Below are 20,138 nucleotides of genomic sequence, written 5' to 3' on the forward strand. Positions count from 1 at the left end.
TCCTGAGACTCTCTCACCAGTGGTCAGAACCTTCACGAAGAAAGAAGTACAAGGCAATCGATGCACGTATATAAACTTGCTTAACAAAAAACAATTAATGCTTTAAATAAAGAAAACAAGATTAATCACATGCTTAGATTCCCTCAATCTCATTAAAATCAGATACAGGTTCTTGCTATGGCCGAGGACATCCCATTACAGGTCACGTCAGAACAACCTTTCGTGAACTATGACCGACCAATGAAATTACTAACAGGAAGTCTAACGGGGCTTGACTGTATCATGTATTCGCGAAAAGGTCTGCATATCCTGCTCCACCGCTGGCACCCGTCACAAACACATGCAAAGGCAAGGTGAGTTTTCACGTGAACACTGGGACATATGGTACAAATAAAAAAGAGGGATATTGCATAGAACACCATTTTGGTCGCTGATGCGTTACATTAAGAAATGTCATCCTTTTGCCGGTCTATTTTTTTTAAATGCTTTACTAAGGCATCGAATGCTTGAAGTCTGATCAAACAACTTTTGAGCAAAAGCCGTTTGTTCGTTTGTTGTTTAACGCCACACTCAGCAATATTCCAGCTATATGGCGGCGGTCTGTAAATGATCGAGTCCGGACAAAACATTCCAGTGATTGACACCGTGAGCATCGATGGATCTACGCAATTGAGATACGATGACATGCATCAACCAAGTGAGCGAGCTTCACCACCCGATTCCGGAAGTCGCCTCTATCGACAAGAATGGGCTGCTGAAGACCTGTTCTAAACCGGATCTTCACGGGTGAAGAGTCGTATGGATGTCTACGTTGATAGCACATGCTCGGTAGTAACTCAAAAGATGAGATATAGATACCAAAGGCTGGAGTTGCTTGAATAATGCTCGACATAAAGAGTGAGTAAGTGAGTGAGTGAGTGAGTGAGTGAGTGAGTGAGTGAGTGAGTGGGTGGGTGGGTGGGTGAGTGAGTGAGTGAGTGAGTGAGTTAAGATTTAAAGTCTCATCGGCAACATTTCAGCAATATCGTGACTAAATCAAGTTGTACACTAAAAATAAATATAGACATTCAAATCTGTCAACAAAGGACAGTAAAAAACACTAGACTATCACAGATGCAGTCGACACAAAGGGAAAGGTGACTATCAGAAAGTTAATAAACAGAAATGATCAACACAATCAGCGTAGAATTAGGTAGATTTTATTTGAAATATCCAAATTATTCAAAAGAAAACGCGACAGCCGAATATGTCCACCTTGAGACAGGGATAGAACCCCACCTGGAAACTGACGGCTTGGAAGCGGAGGAAACGGGCCTCGATAACTTCCGGTAGCATGTAGTCGGCCAGACCATTTCCTCCTGGGATGGACTGAAACAGTCGGATGCAATGACAAATAACAGGAATATAGTCCGAGCGATCCGTCAGTGAAAGGAGCAATATCATACAATCACTTCATCACTGTCGGGTTTTTTATGGAGGTTACGGAATAAGGGACTCAGCATTTACTCGGGTTGGGGTTGGGGTTGGGGTTGGGGTTGTATTTTTGTATGTCACTGCTTCACAACACGCAATTTGCTTCCGAGAAAAAGGAACCTTTAGCACATCAGTCATGTCCAACAGTCACGTCGAACAAGTTATATATTTTTTATTTAAATCTGGGGGCAACCATTTTTTCCCTGTTTTGTTTCTGGATCAATCCTTTGTTACATTATCCAATGGGAACCCAACTGGGATCCGGAAGTAGATATTTACTGAAACAGACAAGACATTTATCCAAACGGGCACATAACGTTTTGTACATGACCGGAATTGTAGCTGAAAACAGACTGCATATTTCACGTTCTAATGTTCAAACAGTGAAACCCCGTTAATCCGGAGTGTACCGTTCCCAGTCAAGTCGGGCCGGATTAACGTATGATTGTCTCGGAATTCTGTCCTTATGATATTTGTAGACCTCCATAGAAAAATACTCGTCCGAAAAGTGGAGTAGAGTGGTCCCGGACGGTGGTTCCACAAAACGATCTTAGCGCTAAGACGCTAAGACTGCCGTAAGTCTATATTAAAGTATGTTACGATCGTCATAACGTCATGGTCGCTCTGTGGAACGGCACCCTGATAAAACGAGGGTTGATGGGAGTGTGTACGTTAGATTATTACCACAATGACCGATTTCGACGTCGACGTGTTGGTGTGGTAGGTGAAGCTCTGGCCGTCAACGCTGTATTGCATTGCATAGTTGCTGGCATAAGGTCCTTGCATGACGACTCGATGGACGTACCTGGTGCCACCTGAAAATAATGGAGCCGGTATCTGATGAAGTCCACTCTCAAGCAAAGACTACAATGGACCAGCATAGTCCGAAGACAGCAAGGACTAATATGGACCAACAGGGGCCAACCTAGTCCTGCACCATGACCGTGGAATATATTTATTTTATGAAAAAATAAAAATCTAGATATGCATACAAAGGCAAGTCTAGCCAGCTCAAGCTAGCTCTATTCCACTCTGAAATCAGCATGCATAGGGAATTTTTTTTATTTTTAGAGTCAAGAAGGATATTGTATAATATAAGATTTCAGAGACTAAATGTTAGTCTAGGGCCAACCAAGCAGGACCAAGAAACTCATGCAGAGAAGAACTAGAACAGAAACAAACACGACCCACCCCTGACCAAAAAGGTTAAGCAGAATCGAACAAGGACCAAAATAGACCACGGTCAAGCACAAACAATGAAGGGCTAACGTCTTAGTGAATAACTAACTGGCTAATGGGTTATATATCACAAGTCAGTGAAAATAAATGATGTACACATTGCTTATGAAGAACAGATAGTCCTTAATTTCAAGTTTTGTTGTACGCTTTTCTATATTATGCACTCTCCTTAAAGGAAAGAGAAAAAAGAAAATGTAACAACTTTCGCGGACTTAACATAATGCCCGCCAACCGACAAGGCACCCTCTTCCCGAGGCAAGAGCGTTAACTGACTATAAAAATCCAGTTTCCCCCCTTGCCGAACTAGGCTGGAAATTCCAGACTCGATCGTAGCGCCACCAGTGGCTATCATGAGTTATGTCCCTTCTATGATTCTCCTATTGACCAATCAGAATCCATCTCACATATCACTTGCATTTGCTTCAAACAACATGGCGGCGCCCAGTCAAGACGACCTGATCGAAAATCAAGATTTATATTGTAATAAAACGGTAAAACACTTGAGCACCTTGATTAAAAACATGAAAAGATTTGGAAAATATCTGTCTACGCCAAGTTGGTGGTACACATGCTTTGCAAATCCTGCAGTCGACCGAAATCTGCACTTTGAAATCCATGTTGTTTATGAACCGGATGACTAGTTCGTTACGCGATTTTGATTTGATTATGCATGAACTCGTTAGTCCAGCCAAAATGTAACTCCGGAATTCCAGCCTAGATCGGCAAGGGTGGAAACTGGACTTTTATAGGCACGTGTCACGTGTTCCTGGCTCTCTAAGCGGGTCGGGGGCGGTCGGGTAGCCTAGTGGTTAAAGCGTTCGCTCGTCACGCTGAAGACCCAGGTTTGTTTCCCGACATGGGTACAATGTGATATTGCCGTGATATTGCTGGCATATTGCTAAAAGCGGCGTAAAACCATACTCACTCACTCTAAGCGGGTCGTTAATTTTGCATTGTGCTGTAGTGAGACGGGGCCCAACTCATCTCGTTTCAGGTAAGCCGAATGTTCCCAACAGTGCAGCAGTTTAAATCACCTGGTTGTAACTGACAAACCAGTTTTTACAATCGCTAAATTGCACTCATTATAGGAAGTTAAAATTACTCTCCATCTTCCATCCATCCTGTCTGATATATATATATGAACGCCTATAAACCACGTACCCAAGTCCACCTGTAGCCACGAGTAGGCCTCCCTGCCGCACCAACCTCTCCCGTTCAGACGCCCGTCACTAGCCAGACTCTGGTTCAGACTGAGGTAGGCGGACATCTGGGCGTCCGGGATGAACTGTGAGTTGGCGTCCACACCCAGGGTGGTTTCATTACATTCTGGACGCCATCAGTTCACAAACATACCTTCTTTATAATTTCAGAATAAAATGTTAAAATGTTCAGAATAAAGGCTTAGATACGTCTTGTAAAAGAGTTCTGTTATACAAGGTGGCTAAGGCGTCGTAACTGACTTTGGTCAAATTCTTTGGTTGTTGATTCGAATCTCAGATTCGCCCTGATTGATCCTTGGTATATCAGGACGGAACTCGGTCTGGTGTTTCCCGAAAGTGGTAGTTTTTGTCACTTCTTTAAACGTTACATAAACAGAACTACTTTGATCTAAATTGAACACGGAATCTGTCACTCACTCGAAAGAATGTCAAATGGGTAGGTGGGTCGGTGAGTGAGTGAGTGAGTGAGTGAGTGAGTGAGTGCGAGTGTGAGTGAGTGAGTGAGTATTAGCCATATGCCAGCAACATCATGGCTAGGGACACCATTGTATCAATATGGGAAATTGAATCTGGACTTCTGAACACCAGGCTACCCTACCTCCCCTGCTAGGTATTGTATTTGAATACTTAACAAACATTATCTGTTTAATTGATTTACTAGTTTATGTTCATACCTTGTTCACAGTCCCTCCCACCGAAGATGCCGGCACAGTGACACTGGTAGAGGCCGTTCATGTCGACACAGACGCCATCGTTCTTGCATGGCGCTCGTAACAAACACCTGTCCGTGTCTGCAAGACAAATACCTGATGCATTGTTGTCGAGGAAATATCATAAATACTCTTTTCTTTGCCAATAAATATTGTGAATACATTCCTAATAAAAATACCACAACCGCCGCCCGGATTTTTGGCACTTATTTTTCCAGTGTATTATTACTATTATTATTAGTAGTAGTAGTCGTAGTAGTAGTAGTAGTAGTAGTAGTAGTAGTCGTCGTGGTAGTAGTAGTAGTAGTAGTAGTAGTAGTAGTAGTAGTAGTAGTAGTAGTAGTAGAATTAATTTATTTTATATTATTATTATTATTATTATTATGCCTAGTCTGGGTCGTCCCATAGATAGTCCTCTGTGTCAAAACCACAAGCATTGCGAAGACGGTGATAAAATGATCGAGCTACTCCATCATGTCCATTAAGATACTGTGTTTGTGCCAAAGCTGGGCATCCACTGACAATGTGTCATTAAATTCATCGCATAATCTACATTTCAAATTTACAGTTTGATGCAAAATGACACATTGACGGTTTCGAGTGGGAAGTGACTGGTCCTGAACAGCAAACAGAAAGCCTTCTGTTTCACTTTTCAGGCCAGTCGACTTCATCCAAGCGACGGACTCTGCGGGGTTGCTGTTTTTCTCAACACTCTGCAAATAAACTCGATGCAGTGGTTGTTCAGATAGCAAATCCTTGAAAACCGAGTCCGGGCCGATTTGATATAGCACTTCGCTTGGTTGACACTCATTTCTGTACCGTCCAGCAGTACAGAACCATCAACAAAGTCAATACCGACATTGAGATTATGTCCCACTTCCTTGGCTCGTTTAAGAAAACTGTGGAACGCCTTGTTTTCATCATGAGTCTTGACGTGCTTCACAAGAAGATCAACTGTGTGCAAAAGTGCAAAAAACAATTCTATCATGAAGAGCCTCCACGTTAATCAAACCTCGCCCTCCCATTATAATGGTAAATATAAACGATTGAGGGAAGAGCAATAGGGTGGGATCTACTGTCTGGCATGATTCTTCGTGTGATGGTGTCAATACCCTGAATTTCAATCAACAACACCAAAAGATTATTAGCACAAACACTGCTCCCTTCATCGGCCACATTTTTAAGCACATCTGAGATATATCTTCGGGAGTTTACCTCTTGTTTCGAACCGGAAGATTGCATCGGCGTGTTTGTGCTGGTTGTCAAATGCCCGGATGGTGACAACATAAAGGGCGTTCTCGTCCGGAGCAAAACCCCGGATGACACCTTTTCGGGGGTCAAGGATGATGCCAGGAGGAAGGTCTCCAGCAACGACTGTGTAAATCAACTCGCCACCTTCCGGGTCCTGGGGAACAACTGATGATTTGCAAACAATTTCAAACGTATGCAATAGTCCGCCATCGAAAACACGCCACCTTCTGACAGTGTTTAACTCAAAGCATCATGTTAAAACTGCAGATGAAAACAATTACTGGCATTCATACCTTGTATGGTTCACTCATAAACTATCAGATATGAATGTATAGCCACATTATGTTGTGCGGGTTGATTTGTGAATATTGCCTATAAACATGAGGGACAAAATATGAGCAATGACCTTGAAATGCGCACTATACTATTTGTGATTGACAGAACGATAACACAAGTTCAATATTGAATAAGGGAGGTTGGTTTTACTCTGATTTTAGCAATATTCCAGCTATATCATGGCGGGGGACATCAGGAATGGGATTCACATATTGTGCCCGTGTTGGGAATTGAACCCGTGTCTTCGGTGTGACGAGCGAAGGCTTTAACTACTAGGCTACCCTACTCCCCAGTTCCTTAGTGATTATCTGGACACATCGCCGTCCCTTAAACCATTCAGTGTTATCCTCGTCCAGCTATTCCATAAACGTGAAAATACACCTCGTCTACAGTATTGTGTGGATTAATACGTCACCTTGGCGTTGAGCGTCACATTCACGAAGTCCCCGCCGTCGTATTTGCCGAAGAAACCAACAGCTGACGGGGTGCCCCAAACTGGCGGGAAACTCCGCACGATCTGAAAAAGAGTTATTTATGAGCATTCGTGACCAACTCGTGTTATTCCGGGACAAGCCGAATAGCGACCGGTGCCCCTCTCATTGCCATTTTTGCGACCGGGTTCCGTCTTAGCGCAAACGGGCATACCTAAAACAATTGTCAACTCGTTGCGTAATGGTTCACATATATTTCCCCATATATTATATATATTTCAGATGCAATTTAAAGCACATCTGGACATGCGGAATTATACAGTATGATTGAACACATTTAAATGTGTGTAAAATCAAAAATTATTTCTGAGGGATTCTTTGACGAAGAACTTTAAATCATACGCGCATTCTGATTGGTTTGTCGTATTTCGCACATAACATTCATCGATAGGGGGACGAGTCTTCTTGCAGGTTACGGAAAGGGAAGAGTGGTGACGAATGATTTATGAGGCCATTTGATAAATCTACAACGCAAGTGAGGTTGTCAATCCCTTTTGGTACGCGGGATTCGGGGGACTATTTAGAGAGTACCCGGGACTCTGCAGTGTGGTACACGGGGCGCAAATAAAATCGTATTTGGTACGTAGATTCCACATTTTAAAAAAATTTGACGTACATAAAAAAATTCCATTATATATAAATGTATTTGTACTTTTTTAATATGTTTTCAGTAATTCAAATCGCAACGTTTTCTCAATACCTTTCAGCTTTGTTTTAGGTTGTATTTTTGGGGCAAACAATGACACTCAGAGTGAAACAATAGATAGAGGCCAGGGGAGGAGGGGAATGGCACTCTGGCAAGTTTGTTTGTTTGTTTGTTTGCTGTTTAACGTCGCACTCAGCAATATTCCAGCTATTCCAATAACCCTGGACCAGATAATCCAGTGATTGACATTATGAGCATCGATCCACGCAATTGGGATACGATGACATGCATCTACCAAGTCAGCGAGCCTGACCACCCGATCCCGTTGGTCGCCTCTTAAGACAAACATGGATGGCTGAAGACCTATTCTCTACCTGGATCTTCACGGGTCGGCACCCTCGCAAATAACCGCACATGGCAGGGATCTATACATGTTGAAGTCTTAGAGTTCCATACCCTGACAAACTCGAGGAGGTCCAGACTGCCATACATCACAGTTCCTCCCATCCCGGGGGATATGTGTACGCTTCCGCCTGACCCGGCCTGTGTCAAGAAGGTAATATCAATTTCATGCGTAACAGATTTATGATACCAGATCGATATATTTCGTTTACAGAGAACAACTCATCACTGCGACATGTCGACACATAAGTAGAGATGATATTGCATGCTTTTCTTTTAGGAATACAGTAAAGTACGGTTATAACGAACTCAAGGGGACTACTAATTTTAGTTCGTTATAACCGTAGTTCGTTATAAGCATATATACAGCATAACTACAGCAAATAGTCGGGACCAAAAAAATAAGTTCGTTATATCCGTCAGTTCGTTGTAAGCGTGTTCGTTATAACCGTTGTTTACTGTACTAAGATATTGGAGTTTTCAGCGCCTATGACTTCTAATTGTATTTTATCAGTTAGGCATACCATTGAATATTTGGAATATCCGTGTATCAAAGATTATGTAGTTTTAACAAAATAAACATGTATGGTATTCTTGTTCGAGAGTTCGGGTGTCCTTGTCGTTTTAGGCGCCGCAATTTAATGAACAGAATTGCGTCCATTAGGCATGCAAGAAACCTAAAATCTTGCGTTCGAAATCCAGATTCGCCCTGATTATGATATATATATTTCTCGGTTTGGCATACGCGTGCTCGTGGGTTTCACGAAAGTTGTAAACGCCTGAGACCTACACCCCCTCGGTTTTCTCTCTAAATCAAGCTGACACGCCGTTATATACCTGAAACACGGCGTTAAACTCCCTCACTCACTCACTCAGGATTGTCACACACGCACACACGCACGCCAAAACACACACACACACACACACACACACACACACACACACACACACACACACACACACACACACACACACACACACACATTTATATATATGTATACCATGCAAAATAGAAATTAGAATTACCCCTAGATTAATGTCTCCATCAAGCTCCGTCTCAAGGATCAGGTCTGGATAGTGGATCTCCATGATGCTGATAAAGAATGAATGAACGTGTTAACACTATTTCAGTTATATCAATGCATAAGTTAACTTAGCTTAAATGGGAGGTATTCCCAATTCGACGTTTACCACTATGGTGACGTCGGTTTATGGTGCTTACATTCCAATAAAGAAAAAATATGCAAGGCGAATGTTGAATTCGGACCCGCAATCAGCTGATCCAGGTTCAGAAAAGGGACGCAACTCTACATACATATCGAATTGCGGCGCCGTATACCAACTGGGACAATGGGTGCGAGTCGGTGAACATAACAGTGAAATATAAATTATCCACAACATCCTTTTCCTATAACCTGACCATCACAACATACATCGAAGTCAGGTAGATGTTTTGGCAGGTGTATAATTTCTTTTAAATATTGAAGCACTTTCTGTTGGAATATTAACGCATGAATTCAGATACAGAAAATTATGACCGTGTTTATAGTTTTAATAGGATATATTTCAATAATGATGAAAACAAGATACGTACCCTCCATCTGCCTGAGAGCTACTATACACGATGCGGATTAAGATACACAATGTGAGGAGAGACGCCATTTTAGCTGATGTCTCGGCACAGCAATGTAAGAGTTAAAGGTGGGCCGCCTCCCTTCACAACGTTGGCATCCAGGCATGGGTTATAACACAGGCTTGCGTTCTTAGAAATCTGAGCGCTTTCAGGAAACAGTAACTGTGGTCGTATAAATCTGTTGATTTAAAATGATGATGATATGGACTGAATAACATTACGGGCTGATGTCACATAGCAAACTGATTTCAGCTTTAAGGAGTGAGTGAGTGAGTGAGTTTGGTTTTACGCCGCTTTTAGCAATATTCCAGCAATATCACTGCGTGGGACACCAGAAATGGGCTTCATACATTGTACCCATGTCGGGAATCGAACCCGGGTCTTCGGCGTAACGAGCGGACGCTTTAACCACTAGGCTACCCGACCGCCCCTCAGCTTTAAGGAAACAGAACAAAACATGCGATTTAGTGTGGTATAAACGAACCTGTGAGTGAGTGAGTGAGTATGGTTTTACGCTGACTTTAGCTATATTCCAGCAATATCACGAGTGGAGACACCAGGAATGAGTTTCACACATTGCACCCATCGAACCCGGGTCTACGGCGTGATGGGCGAACGCCTTAACTACTAGGCTATCTCACCACCCTCAAACGAGACCTTAACGTTTGTTTTTGTGTATATATGTAAAGCAATATTATCAAACTTCTATGGTTTTATTCTTTAAAAGCGTCTTTTCCAAGGATTTCTTTTCACAAACCTGAGGTAATATTGATCTTGTAATTCAGCACTTGCCAGAGTTAATCGGATGTGCTATATAGGATAAGTGAATTTGTCTGAATGAGATGTTAATGCATTTTGTATTATATACGGACAGAATGAGTGAGTGGAACGGCATTAAACATCGTTACAGTCATATCACGACGTGTCAGCTTAATGTGGGAGGAAAAGACCGAAGTGATGCAGGTCTCAGACGTTTACCACCTCGGTGAACCCACGAGCACGGGCACGGTGCTGACAAACCTAGAACCATAATCAGGGCGAACCGGGATTCGAACCCACGATCATAAGATTTCGGCAGGACTAAGGGACGCAACTCTGCACGGCGAATTGCGTCGCCTCAGACGACTGGGCCACCCGTGACCCTTATTTTCCAAATGTAATCTACTCTCCTTGTCGCTGTTAGATGGGCGTCGTGTTCAGTTGCTGGTTACCTCACATCGTAATACCGAGTATGTAAATACATGCCTGGAGTGTACTGCTCGATCCTCTGTAGCAGACTGACACTTGAACTCCAGAAACATTTATTCAAAGATCCAGAACACACTCTCACTAATCCAGATCTCAGTATGGAGCCCAATCGCGCTGCAGTTAAATACGTTCTCATCGAATGCCTTGGCTTCTAAACCTTGATGATCAGTTAGAATCAACTTTTATTCCTTGTTTGTCGACACCTCACGGTATGGCGCAGAGTGACCATCATCCTAATGACGGCGAATTTTGGATTCGGGCCAAAGTTAAGCGGATCCTGGCATAGCTTAAGTACACAACCCCACCCTTGGAAGATATCGCAAAGTTAAATGTACCCCAATGCAAATACAAATGCCACTTATTTAAACATATCGATTTAAATATATGCAATAGTTGGAAACTGGTATGGGAGTAAGTGAGTGAGTTGGGTTTAACGCCGCTTTGGACGATATTCCAGTTATATCAGTTATATTCCACACTATCACAGCTTAGTGTGGGAGGAAAGCCTGAAGTGATGCAGGTCTCAGACGTTTACCACTTCGGTGAAACCCACGAGCACGGGTATGGTGCTGACAAACCCAGAAACATAACTGTGGGGAATCACTAGTCAATGAATCCCTTCTTTTCTGATAAACTGGCAAGCAAAAGAAATCATACACTTGAAAATCGAATTTTACCCAAAAATTACATCCCTTATCAAAACGTAACAGTGCTGAAAATAGTCGCTTAGACACTTTGTTAGCCCTATCTATGTTAGCCGTATCAAATACATCACCGCATAACCATTTCTCAATCATATCATTTTAAGCCACCATCAGACATGGGTGTATACTTTCTTTTACCCGGCAGTATATTTATTAATGGAGGACAATAAAGACATGTGTGCGTACATCCTCGTGATGTCATCACTCTTTTTGAATTTTTTTTTAATACAAACGTTATGAAGCTGTTTTTTTACATCTAATCGATGAGCAGCATGTTTAAAGCGCACGTTTCTACTAAGGCAAGTGGCTATGTTCAAAATAGGCCTCTGTTCATCCAGCAGGTGAAATGGTATTGTGACTGTTCATCTTCTAAGAGGCAGCTTGTGGAAGCTGAGAAGCAGAATCGAGGGCACACCGATCAAATCACCAGGGTAATAAAGCGTTTTGAGCACGTTTCAGGGTGTGGACTCTATGCATTAACATTATTACATTCACTCACTCACTCACTCTGGACCCGTGAAGATCCGGGGTAGAATAGGTCTTCAGCAACCCATGCTTGCCGTAAAAGGCGACTATGATTGTCGTAACAGGCGATTAACGGGATCAGGTTCTCAGGCTCGCTGACTTGGTTGATGCATGTCATCGTATCCCAGTTGTGTGGATCGATGCTCATGATGTCAATCACTGGATTGTCTGGTCTAGGCTCGATTGTTTACAGACCGCCGTCACATAGCTGGAATATTGCTGGGTGGTGTTAAACAGCAAACAAACGAACAAACAAACAAACACACACTCACGTAAAACTACGCCTTTGTCGAAAGACATTAGGGGGCACGGGTGGCCCATTCGACTAAGGCGCCGCGATTCGCTGTGCAGAGTTGCGTCCCTTGGGCACGCCAGAAACCTATGATTGTGGGTTCAAATCCCGGTTCGCCCCGATTATGTTTCTAGGTTTGTCAGCACCATACCTGTGCTCGTGGGTTTCACCGAAGTGGTAAACGTCTGAGACCTGCATCACTTCGGGCTTTCCTCCCACTTAAGCTGATACGCCGTGATATAACTGGAATACTGTTAAAAGCGGCGTTAAACCCAACTCACTCACTCTCTCACTCACTCACTCGAAAGACATTATGGCGAACTTGTGTAACAGGTCAGAGGTATCATCAATAACATGTTCTGATACGTTGTTGACAGGAAGAAAAACAAGACCATTGAGTATACGGCGAGCTTTAATATGTAGCTCTGTGCAGAATTACATAGTATTTGTGATGGTTAGTAGAAGATGTCGCAGCCGAAGAGGTCGACCCTCATGCAGGGATAGAACCCGGTGCCGTAGCTAAGAGGCAGGAAGCGCACATAGCGAGTGGTCAGCACTGACGGTAACAGTGTGTCGGTGATTGTGCTGTTACCCTCCATTTTCTGCAATGAAGTTCAGGGGAAAGTTGTTGTATTGTTGGTGAGGTTTTTCCTCAATTCAGTAGATGATGTTATATAATTTCACATAAAGGAACATGGATTATTATTTTCAAAAGTAAAGGTTATATTTACGGAAGCCTTTTAGGGTCATTTGTTGTGTTTGTTTGTTTTTCTTGAAATTTCAAGATACTAAGTTGAAATTTCAAGATAATAAGTTTAAATCTTAAGATAACTTAAATTTCAACTTATCATCTTGAAATTTCAACTTATTATCTTGCAATTTCAAGATACAAAGTTGAAATTTATACTAAGTTAAAATTTCAAAATACTATGTTGACATTTCAAGATACTAAGTTTAAATTTCAAGACACATACAAAGTTTAAATTTCAAGATATATACAAAGTTTAAATTTCAAAATAATGATCTTGAAATTTCAAGATTCTAAGTTGAAATTTTAGATTTTAACTTGAATTTTCAACGTATGTATCGTGCTAAAAGACATTTCTGTTTTCAGCAATGACAAGTCAGCTACAAAATGATATCACGTTCACAGCTACTGACATCAACATCGCCTCTGTGGTCTAATGGTAGAGTGTCCGCCCGGAGAGCAGAAGGTCCGGGGTTCGATCCCTAGCCGCGTCATACCAAGAGTCGTTAAAAGATGGTACTTGTTGTTACCCTGTCTGGCGCTCAGCATTAAGGGGCTAGCACTATAAATCGGCATCAGTCCGGACTAGTACAAGCAGCCACACACACACACACACACACACACACACGTACATGCACGTCGCTATATAAGTGCAATAATCTTGGACGTGACGTTAAACCCCATTTCACCTCACCTAATGAAATAGTCGGAATCGTATAGCTAAAATAAGTTATGGTTGTGGAATCGTAAGGGTTTTGCCGCTAGTATTTTCATCAGTGTTATCTAGTGAGGTATTCCGGCTCACCAGGACGACGGGTGTGGCAGTTGAGTTCGCTGACGGAGTCGTGGTGTAGTTGTTGAAGCTTTGGCCGTCCTCGCTGTGCTGAAGTTCATAGAGGCCGGTGTAGAGGTTGGTGGTGATCCCCTCCATCAACACGCGGTGCACGAGCCTCAGTTTACCTTGGGATGGCAGTGTAACGAGCTATAGCAGCATCAGTGTGTGGGTTAGTGAGTGGACTGTACACTTATTAACCAGTTCAATATGGAGGCTGTAGTTAGTTAGTTAGTTTGTTGTTTAACGCCGCAATATTCCAGCTATATGACGGCGGTCTGTAAATAATCGAGTCTAGACCAGACAATCCAATGATTGACATCATGAGCATCGAACCACGCAATTGGGACCGATGACATGCATCAACCAAGTCAGCGAGCCTGACCACCCGATCCCGTTACTCGCCTCTTACGACAAGCATAGTCGCCTTTTACGGCAAGCATGAGTTGTTGAAAACCTATTCTAACCCGAATCAGGAGGTTGTAGTAGTCGTAGTAGTAGTGGTAGTATCATTGGTGGTAGTAGTAGTAGTAGTAGAAGTAGTAGTAGTTGAAGTTGTGGTAGTAATAGTAGTAGTGGTAGTATCAGTGATGGTAGTAGTAGTAGTAGTAGTGGTGGTGGTAGTAGTAATAGTAGTAGTAGTGGTAGTATCAGTGGTGGTAGTAGTAGGAGTAGTAGTAGTAGTAGTAGTACCATTTGTTGAACTGAGTATCGAACCCGTCTTCGGCATGACAAGCGAACGATTTAACCACTAGGCTACCACAACGTTCCAATAGTTGTAGTGAAAGTAGTAGTCGTGGCAGTAATATAAGTAGTAGTAGTAGTAGTAGTTTTGGTAGCAGAGTAGTAGCAGCAGCAGCAGTAGTAGTAGTAGTATTCGGCCTGACGAGCGAACGATTTAACCTCTAGGCTGTAGTGGTAGTAGTAGTAGTAGTAGTAGTAGTAGTAGTAGTAGTAGTAGTAGAAGTAGTAGTAGTAGTAGTAGTAGTAGTAGTAGTAGTAGAAGTAGTAGTAGTAGTAGTAGTAGTAGTAGTAGTAGTAGTAGTAAAAACACGTACCCAGATCCACCTGCAGCCAGGAGCTTTGATCCATCCCACACCACCCTTTCCCGTTCAGACGGCCATCAGAGGCCAAGCTGGTGTTATGACTCCGGTACGCAGACATCTGTGCGTCTGGGATCAGCTTGTGATGGGCGTCGACCCCGAATGATGTTTCATTACATGCTGAGAGAAACACGAATCGACATCATGTACTGCACTTACACTTCATAGAGAGCGACTACGCCAAAGACGAGATATATACTACACAAAACAAGATAAAGAATACCTACAATAAGAATATTGTGTTGCTATACCCATCAGTATTAACAGATTAGCCATAGTGACAGAAACAAATAGGGTGTTCTTTAACTTCTTTTGAGTAGTATACACATTTTTTCGGGGTGTGTTTTAAATTTTATTCATGGAAAATCAAAACACACAAATACTCTTACAAATTCCGCTTCACTCGATAATCCTTTTGAGGATTAAAACTGAGGACTAATTATCACGGACAATATCAAACAATTAACATCATTGGGAGGCTACTGCTAAAAACATACTCTTCATTTACCCCAATCCATCCAGAACTTCTTACCACAATCGTTAGCGGTCTTCGTGCTGTCGAAATTAGCTAGTAAGAGTTATCTTCCTTGGAAGATTGGGTCTAGATGAGTAGTCATAGGATTAAGACCCTTGGACTACGTGTACGTGATTTATGCTTACTTCTCTCACAGTTTGTGCCTCCAAAGACCCCGACACAACTGCACTTGTAGAAGCCATTCCTGTCCTCACAATCTCCGCCATTCTGACACGGTGTAAGGAGCTTGCATCTGTCGGTATCTGAAGGAGGGATGGGGATGTTTAGGACACGCTTACCCCTTTCGCGAACACCTGGTGTCATCACTGATTTTCAGTGACCCATTGATATACTTTTCACCGTTATTTTGCCTTTTACGCTCAGTGAAATCTGTTTGGGCAGATAATCGAGACTGGTTATTATCTGGCGTTGACGTTACGTATATATGATTGTTTGTTTGTTTATTTGTTGTTTAACGCCGCATTTAGTAATATTCCAGCTATATGACGCCGGTCTGTGAATAATCGAGTCTGGGCCAGACAATCCAGTGATTGACATCATTAGCATCGATCCACGCAATTGGGATACGATGACATGCATCAACCAAGTCAGCAAGTCTGACCACCCGATCCCGTTAGTCGCCTCTTACGACAAGCATCGTCGTCTTTTACGGCAAGCATGGTTTGCTGAAAACCTATTCTACACCGGATCTTCACTGGTCTTTATATATAATTATGAACCAATCACCAATGATTACATACATCTTGTTCCAAATTACATCATGTATTTACTTTTGCCAGTAACAAATACCTTTAGTTTCAAACCGGAAGACAGCGTCAGCGTGCTTGTGTTGATTGTCAGATGCCCGTATGGTGACAACGTAAAATGCGTTTTCGTCGGGGGCAAAGCCCCGGATGACACCTTCTGTTGGGTCAAGGTCAATACCAGTGGGAAGGTCACCAGCCACGATTGTGTAAAGCAATTGTTCCCCTTCAGGGTCCTAAACAAATATTGATCACTGATCATTAGGGGCGGTTGGGTAGCTAAGCAAACGGTGGTCAATAGCATGAACACATGCCGACACATTGGCCTGGTCACACCTAATATCTTCCTTGACCTCATCAGTCGGACCCTGCTACAAGCATGAGGCGCCTATTCTGACCGTTAATTCCAGGACTGATATACAAATGAATATGAGATGGAGAGCAACAGTAGGATTCTAGCAGTGAGTGAGTGAATATAGTTTTACGCCGCTTTTAGCAATATTTCAACAATATCACGGTAGGGGGCACCAGAAATGAGCTTCACACATTGCACCCATGTGGGGAAGGATTCCAAGAGACAGTTTTAGTTAACCAATAGGACAATGTTGACGGAAAGCAGAAGGCATTTGTATTTAACTGTTGATGAATATAATATTGAAGGAATGACTGTGCTTTGTTGTAGACTGAATTCTCTTAAAAAGACCGATAGCTTAAAATTAATGAGGTCATGACCTGGTACCTTGGCGTTCAGCGTCACGTTGACGTAATCCCCGCCGTTGTATTTGCCGAAAAAACCAACAGCTGACGGAGTGCCCCAAACTGGCGGGAAACTCCGCATGATCTGCAAGCAACGGAGAATATACAAGTGTCATACCACAGTACTTTGGTAGTTCATGGGACCGCCTCCGTGGTCTGGTGGTAGAATGTCCGCCCGGAGAGCAGAAGGTCCGGGGTTCGATCCCCGGCCGCGTCATACTTGTTCTTACCATGCCTGGCGGTCGGCAATAAGGGGCCAAAACCAGGACTGGTCGGCTCGGTGTCAGCATACTGTGTCTGAGTGGGGTATTCATGTTAAACTGCGGCATGGTTTCTCAGTGAGCTAGCACTATAAATCGGCATCAGTCCGGACTAGCACAAGCAGCCACACACACACACGCATGCACGTCGCTATATAAGTGCAATAATCTTGGACGCGACGTTAAACCCCATTTCACCTCATCTCACCGTTAGTTCATGGTCATCAATAAGCAACTTGCGCCTGTTTTTAATGAGGAGAGGCAAAAAAGACACAATATAACATGATTAATTCCATTCCAGATTTGACAACTATTATTAACCTAACAACCTAACAGTTGTCAGCCAATGTTGCTTAGCGCCGCTTTGATTATTATTTCAGTTATACGTCATGGCGTGTCAGCCTTATGCGGGGACACAGATTGACGCAGGTCTTTTATACGTTTGGTGACACTCACGAGCACAAGTATGGTGATTACAAACCAAGGGTCATAACTGGGGCGAATCTGGGATGCCTCACCACTACCATCGCATCCTGGCACGTCTAAGGGACGCAATCTAGCGACTACGGGATGTGTTATATGTTATGTGTTATGTATTCATGGCGTATTATCAGTGATTTATTTGTATTATTTAAATGTGAAGTTTACACGATAAAAGGCATTTTCATTGGACAAGAGGTCGGCCATATGACCGCGAAACTGAAGATCATAAGTGTATGAACGACACAATTTGACGTTTATACGTTTTTAACGAGACTGTGTTCTTGAAATGAAGTAAACACTGACGGACTCCATCACATTCTTTGGGGAAACCCCTGGGAATTCACAAGTACGAATACATACAGAAGCGTTGATTTTGATCATTAAGACCCTGTAAACTTTAACACAGCGTTTTAACATACGTTGAGAAACGTCAGAGAGATCGTCTATCAATATCCTCGTTACGACCCATCCTATTGAACAAAACGAAGACATGATGCACATCCAAACTATCATGGTATCGACTCGATCCGAGGCAAGGCAGTGACAGTCTACAGCAATCTATGAATTTACCTCAGTATCTATTTGACACATCTATATATTCACCTCTTATTGACTGGATAATTGATCAATGATGACCAACACATGTAACCGCCACAGGTTCATTAACAACTTCGGAAATCACTCCCATCATGTTTATCGTGTCGGTCATTTTGACGTCTTGTACTTGATGTAAATGTACCACGACGCGCTGTCACTGTTACTGATTTACTGAGGTAGCTCTTAACAGACCTTTCTCATCCAATGATGATATTAGTAGAATAATGTCACCTCTTTTTAGTAACTATTTAATTCATGGGCGGATACAGCTTTTTTGAAAAGGGGGGGGGGGGGGGGGGGGGGTGTGCACAATTAAGATCTATTTATTGTCTTTGGTGGTAATTTATACAGAAAAAAAAAAAAAATTTCGAAATACAAAAGGGGGGGGGGGGGGGCGCAAACCCCACCCCCCACCCCCCTCCCACACACACACACACCACCCCCACCCCACCCCCACCCCCTCTGTATCCGCCCATGTATTTTATTCCGCGATACAGGTGGTTGTAGCATGGCTGTCAGACTAAACAGGATGTCGCACGTACCACTTCATAAAATTGTGTATAGATCTAGGCCGACATCTTTCAAGGGTAAAATAGTGATATAAAAAATTATAAGAATTGACTTTCACTTTGTGTGAGTTCATTGGAGTATGAACCTTCATAGAGTGAGGGCCGAACTGTATTAACTTCGGAGCTTGCGACAAGTCAATTAAGTGACTTAGATCAGACTTTCATCATGGTAGATCGAAGTGCGAATAGGGTCATCTGTGACGTGTCAAGTAATTGACGTCACAGCAAACATTATGACGTCATGATATCCGCACAAGCTAGCTTATCGACTTGTACGTTTTTTAACCAGACGGCAACTGACCAATCAGGTAGCTAAATTCTTTAACGAAAATAATAATATATGTCCTGTAATGTGTTATTTACATGTTGCGTGTAATGGGTTGAGTATAAACATACTGATACATGTCATGTGTTATATGTAACATGTTATGTGTTCTGTGTTAAGTGTAAATCGTTATACATGACATATAGTAAACTACGTTTACAACGAAAATGCTTATAACGAACTGACGGATATAACGAACTGTTTTTTTTTGGTCCCGTCCATTTGCTGTATGTATGCTGTAAATGTGCTTATAACGAACTACGGTTAAAATTAACTTAATTTAGTGGTCCCTTTGAGTTCGTTATAACCGTAGTTTACTGTACATGTTTTGTGTTCTGTGTTTTCTCACCTTGATGAAGTACAAGAGATCAAAGCCGTGATACAACACAGTCCCCCCTCTTCCAGGCCTGAGGTAAACGCTGCCAGCAGAACCCGCCTGCAACAGATGGAATCGGTCCGAACTCATCCAACAAATCTACAGTTATAACACCAATATAGGTAAACCCAACTTTAAACACTTGATGACATCCCAGAAGCGGTTGGTGCTGCAAAAGGGTAAAAAACCGTTATCTAATACCGTTATGATTTCAGTAAACTCACCCCAAACGTGATGTTGCCATCCCCCTCCGTCTCCAGCACTATGTCAGGGTAGTGGATCTCCATGATGCTGAATGGAGAATACCATTAAAACTGCAGCTTCATAAAGTACATAAACAAAATTACGAATTACAATGACTTGAAGACATCATCGAAAAGTACCATTCCACAAACGATAATATCAAGGCCGGAACAGAACGTATTTTAATGCAGACAATTTGTGAGTCTTGATGAATATTGCTTCGAACCTGGACTTTTTTTTATAATTTATAATTTCAACGTAAAACTATATGATACCTACCCTCCATCTACTTGACTGTGAACAGACCCAATCTGTAAAAGAACGGCTAGCAGGAAGATGGATGCCATATTTGCAGCCTTGTATCGACATGAAGCAGAACTAATACAGGTGAGAGACAT

The 20,138-nt window shown here is 42.5% G+C and overlaps 2 protein-coding genes across 2 annotated transcripts; both read right to left on the reverse strand.

The window, feature by feature from the left end:
- Positions 1 to 1,221: 1,221 nt before the first annotated feature.
- LOC139475551 (uncharacterized) lies at positions 1,222 to 10,431 on the reverse strand. Its single transcript, XM_071258742.1, has 10 exons — positions 10,422 to 10,431; positions 9,363 to 9,435; positions 8,795 to 8,861; positions 7,823 to 7,909; positions 6,645 to 6,746; positions 5,858 to 6,047; positions 4,607 to 4,723; positions 3,874 to 4,038; positions 2,158 to 2,288; positions 1,222 to 1,368 (listed from the first exon to the last, which is right to left on the reverse strand). The coding sequence occupies exons 1-10, from the start codon at positions 10,429 to 10,431 to the stop codon at positions 1,222 to 1,224; spliced, it is 1,089 nt and encodes a 362-aa protein (XP_071114843.1).
- Positions 10,432 to 12,625: 2,194 nt separating this feature from the next.
- Positions 12,626 to 20,138, reverse strand: LOC139475552 (uncharacterized). The gene is made up of 9 exons (XM_071258743.1): positions 20,020 to 20,138; positions 19,722 to 19,788; positions 19,471 to 19,557; positions 16,871 to 16,972; positions 16,178 to 16,367; positions 15,514 to 15,630; positions 14,809 to 14,973; positions 13,724 to 13,878; positions 12,626 to 12,772 (listed from the first exon to the last, which is right to left on the reverse strand). The coding sequence occupies exons 1-9, from the start codon at positions 20,136 to 20,138 to the stop codon at positions 12,626 to 12,628; spliced, it is 1,149 nt and encodes a 382-aa protein (XP_071114844.1).

Source organism: Haliotis cracherodii, unplaced genomic scaffold (genome assembly GCF_022045235.1).
Source record: "Haliotis cracherodii isolate W230 unplaced genomic scaffold, xgHalCrac1.p SCAF_3, whole genome shotgun sequence".
NCBI lineage: Eukaryota > Metazoa > Mollusca > Gastropoda > Lepetellida > Haliotidae > Haliotis > Haliotis cracherodii.

What these genes read in the sequence shown, in the direction of transcription:
- LOC139475551 (XM_071258742.1), bottom strand. An exon ending in ATGGAGACATTAATCTAGGG is followed by an intron (nt 7,910 to 8,794) that starts GTAATTCTAATT and finishes TTCTTGACACAG; the next exon opens with GCCGGGTCAGGCGGAAGCGT. An exon ending in TGGGAGGGACTGTGAACAAG is followed by an intron (nt 4,039 to 4,606) that starts GTATGAACATAA and finishes GATGGCGTCCAG; the next exon opens with AATGTAATGAAACCACCCTG.
- LOC139475552 (XM_071258743.1), bottom strand. Translation starts at nt 20,138, where the DNA reads ATGTCTCTCACCTGTATTAGTTCTGCTTCATGTCGATACAAGGCTGCA. An exon ending in ATGGCAACATCACGTTTGGG is followed by an intron (nt 19,558 to 19,721) that starts GTGAGTTTACTG and finishes CATCTGTTGCAG; the next exon opens with GCGGGTTCTGCTGGCAGCGT. An exon ending in ATCTCTTGTACTTCATCAAG is followed by an intron (nt 16,973 to 19,470) that starts GTGAGAAAACAC and finishes CGTTGCTTGCAG; the next exon opens with ATCATGCGGAGTTTCCCGCC.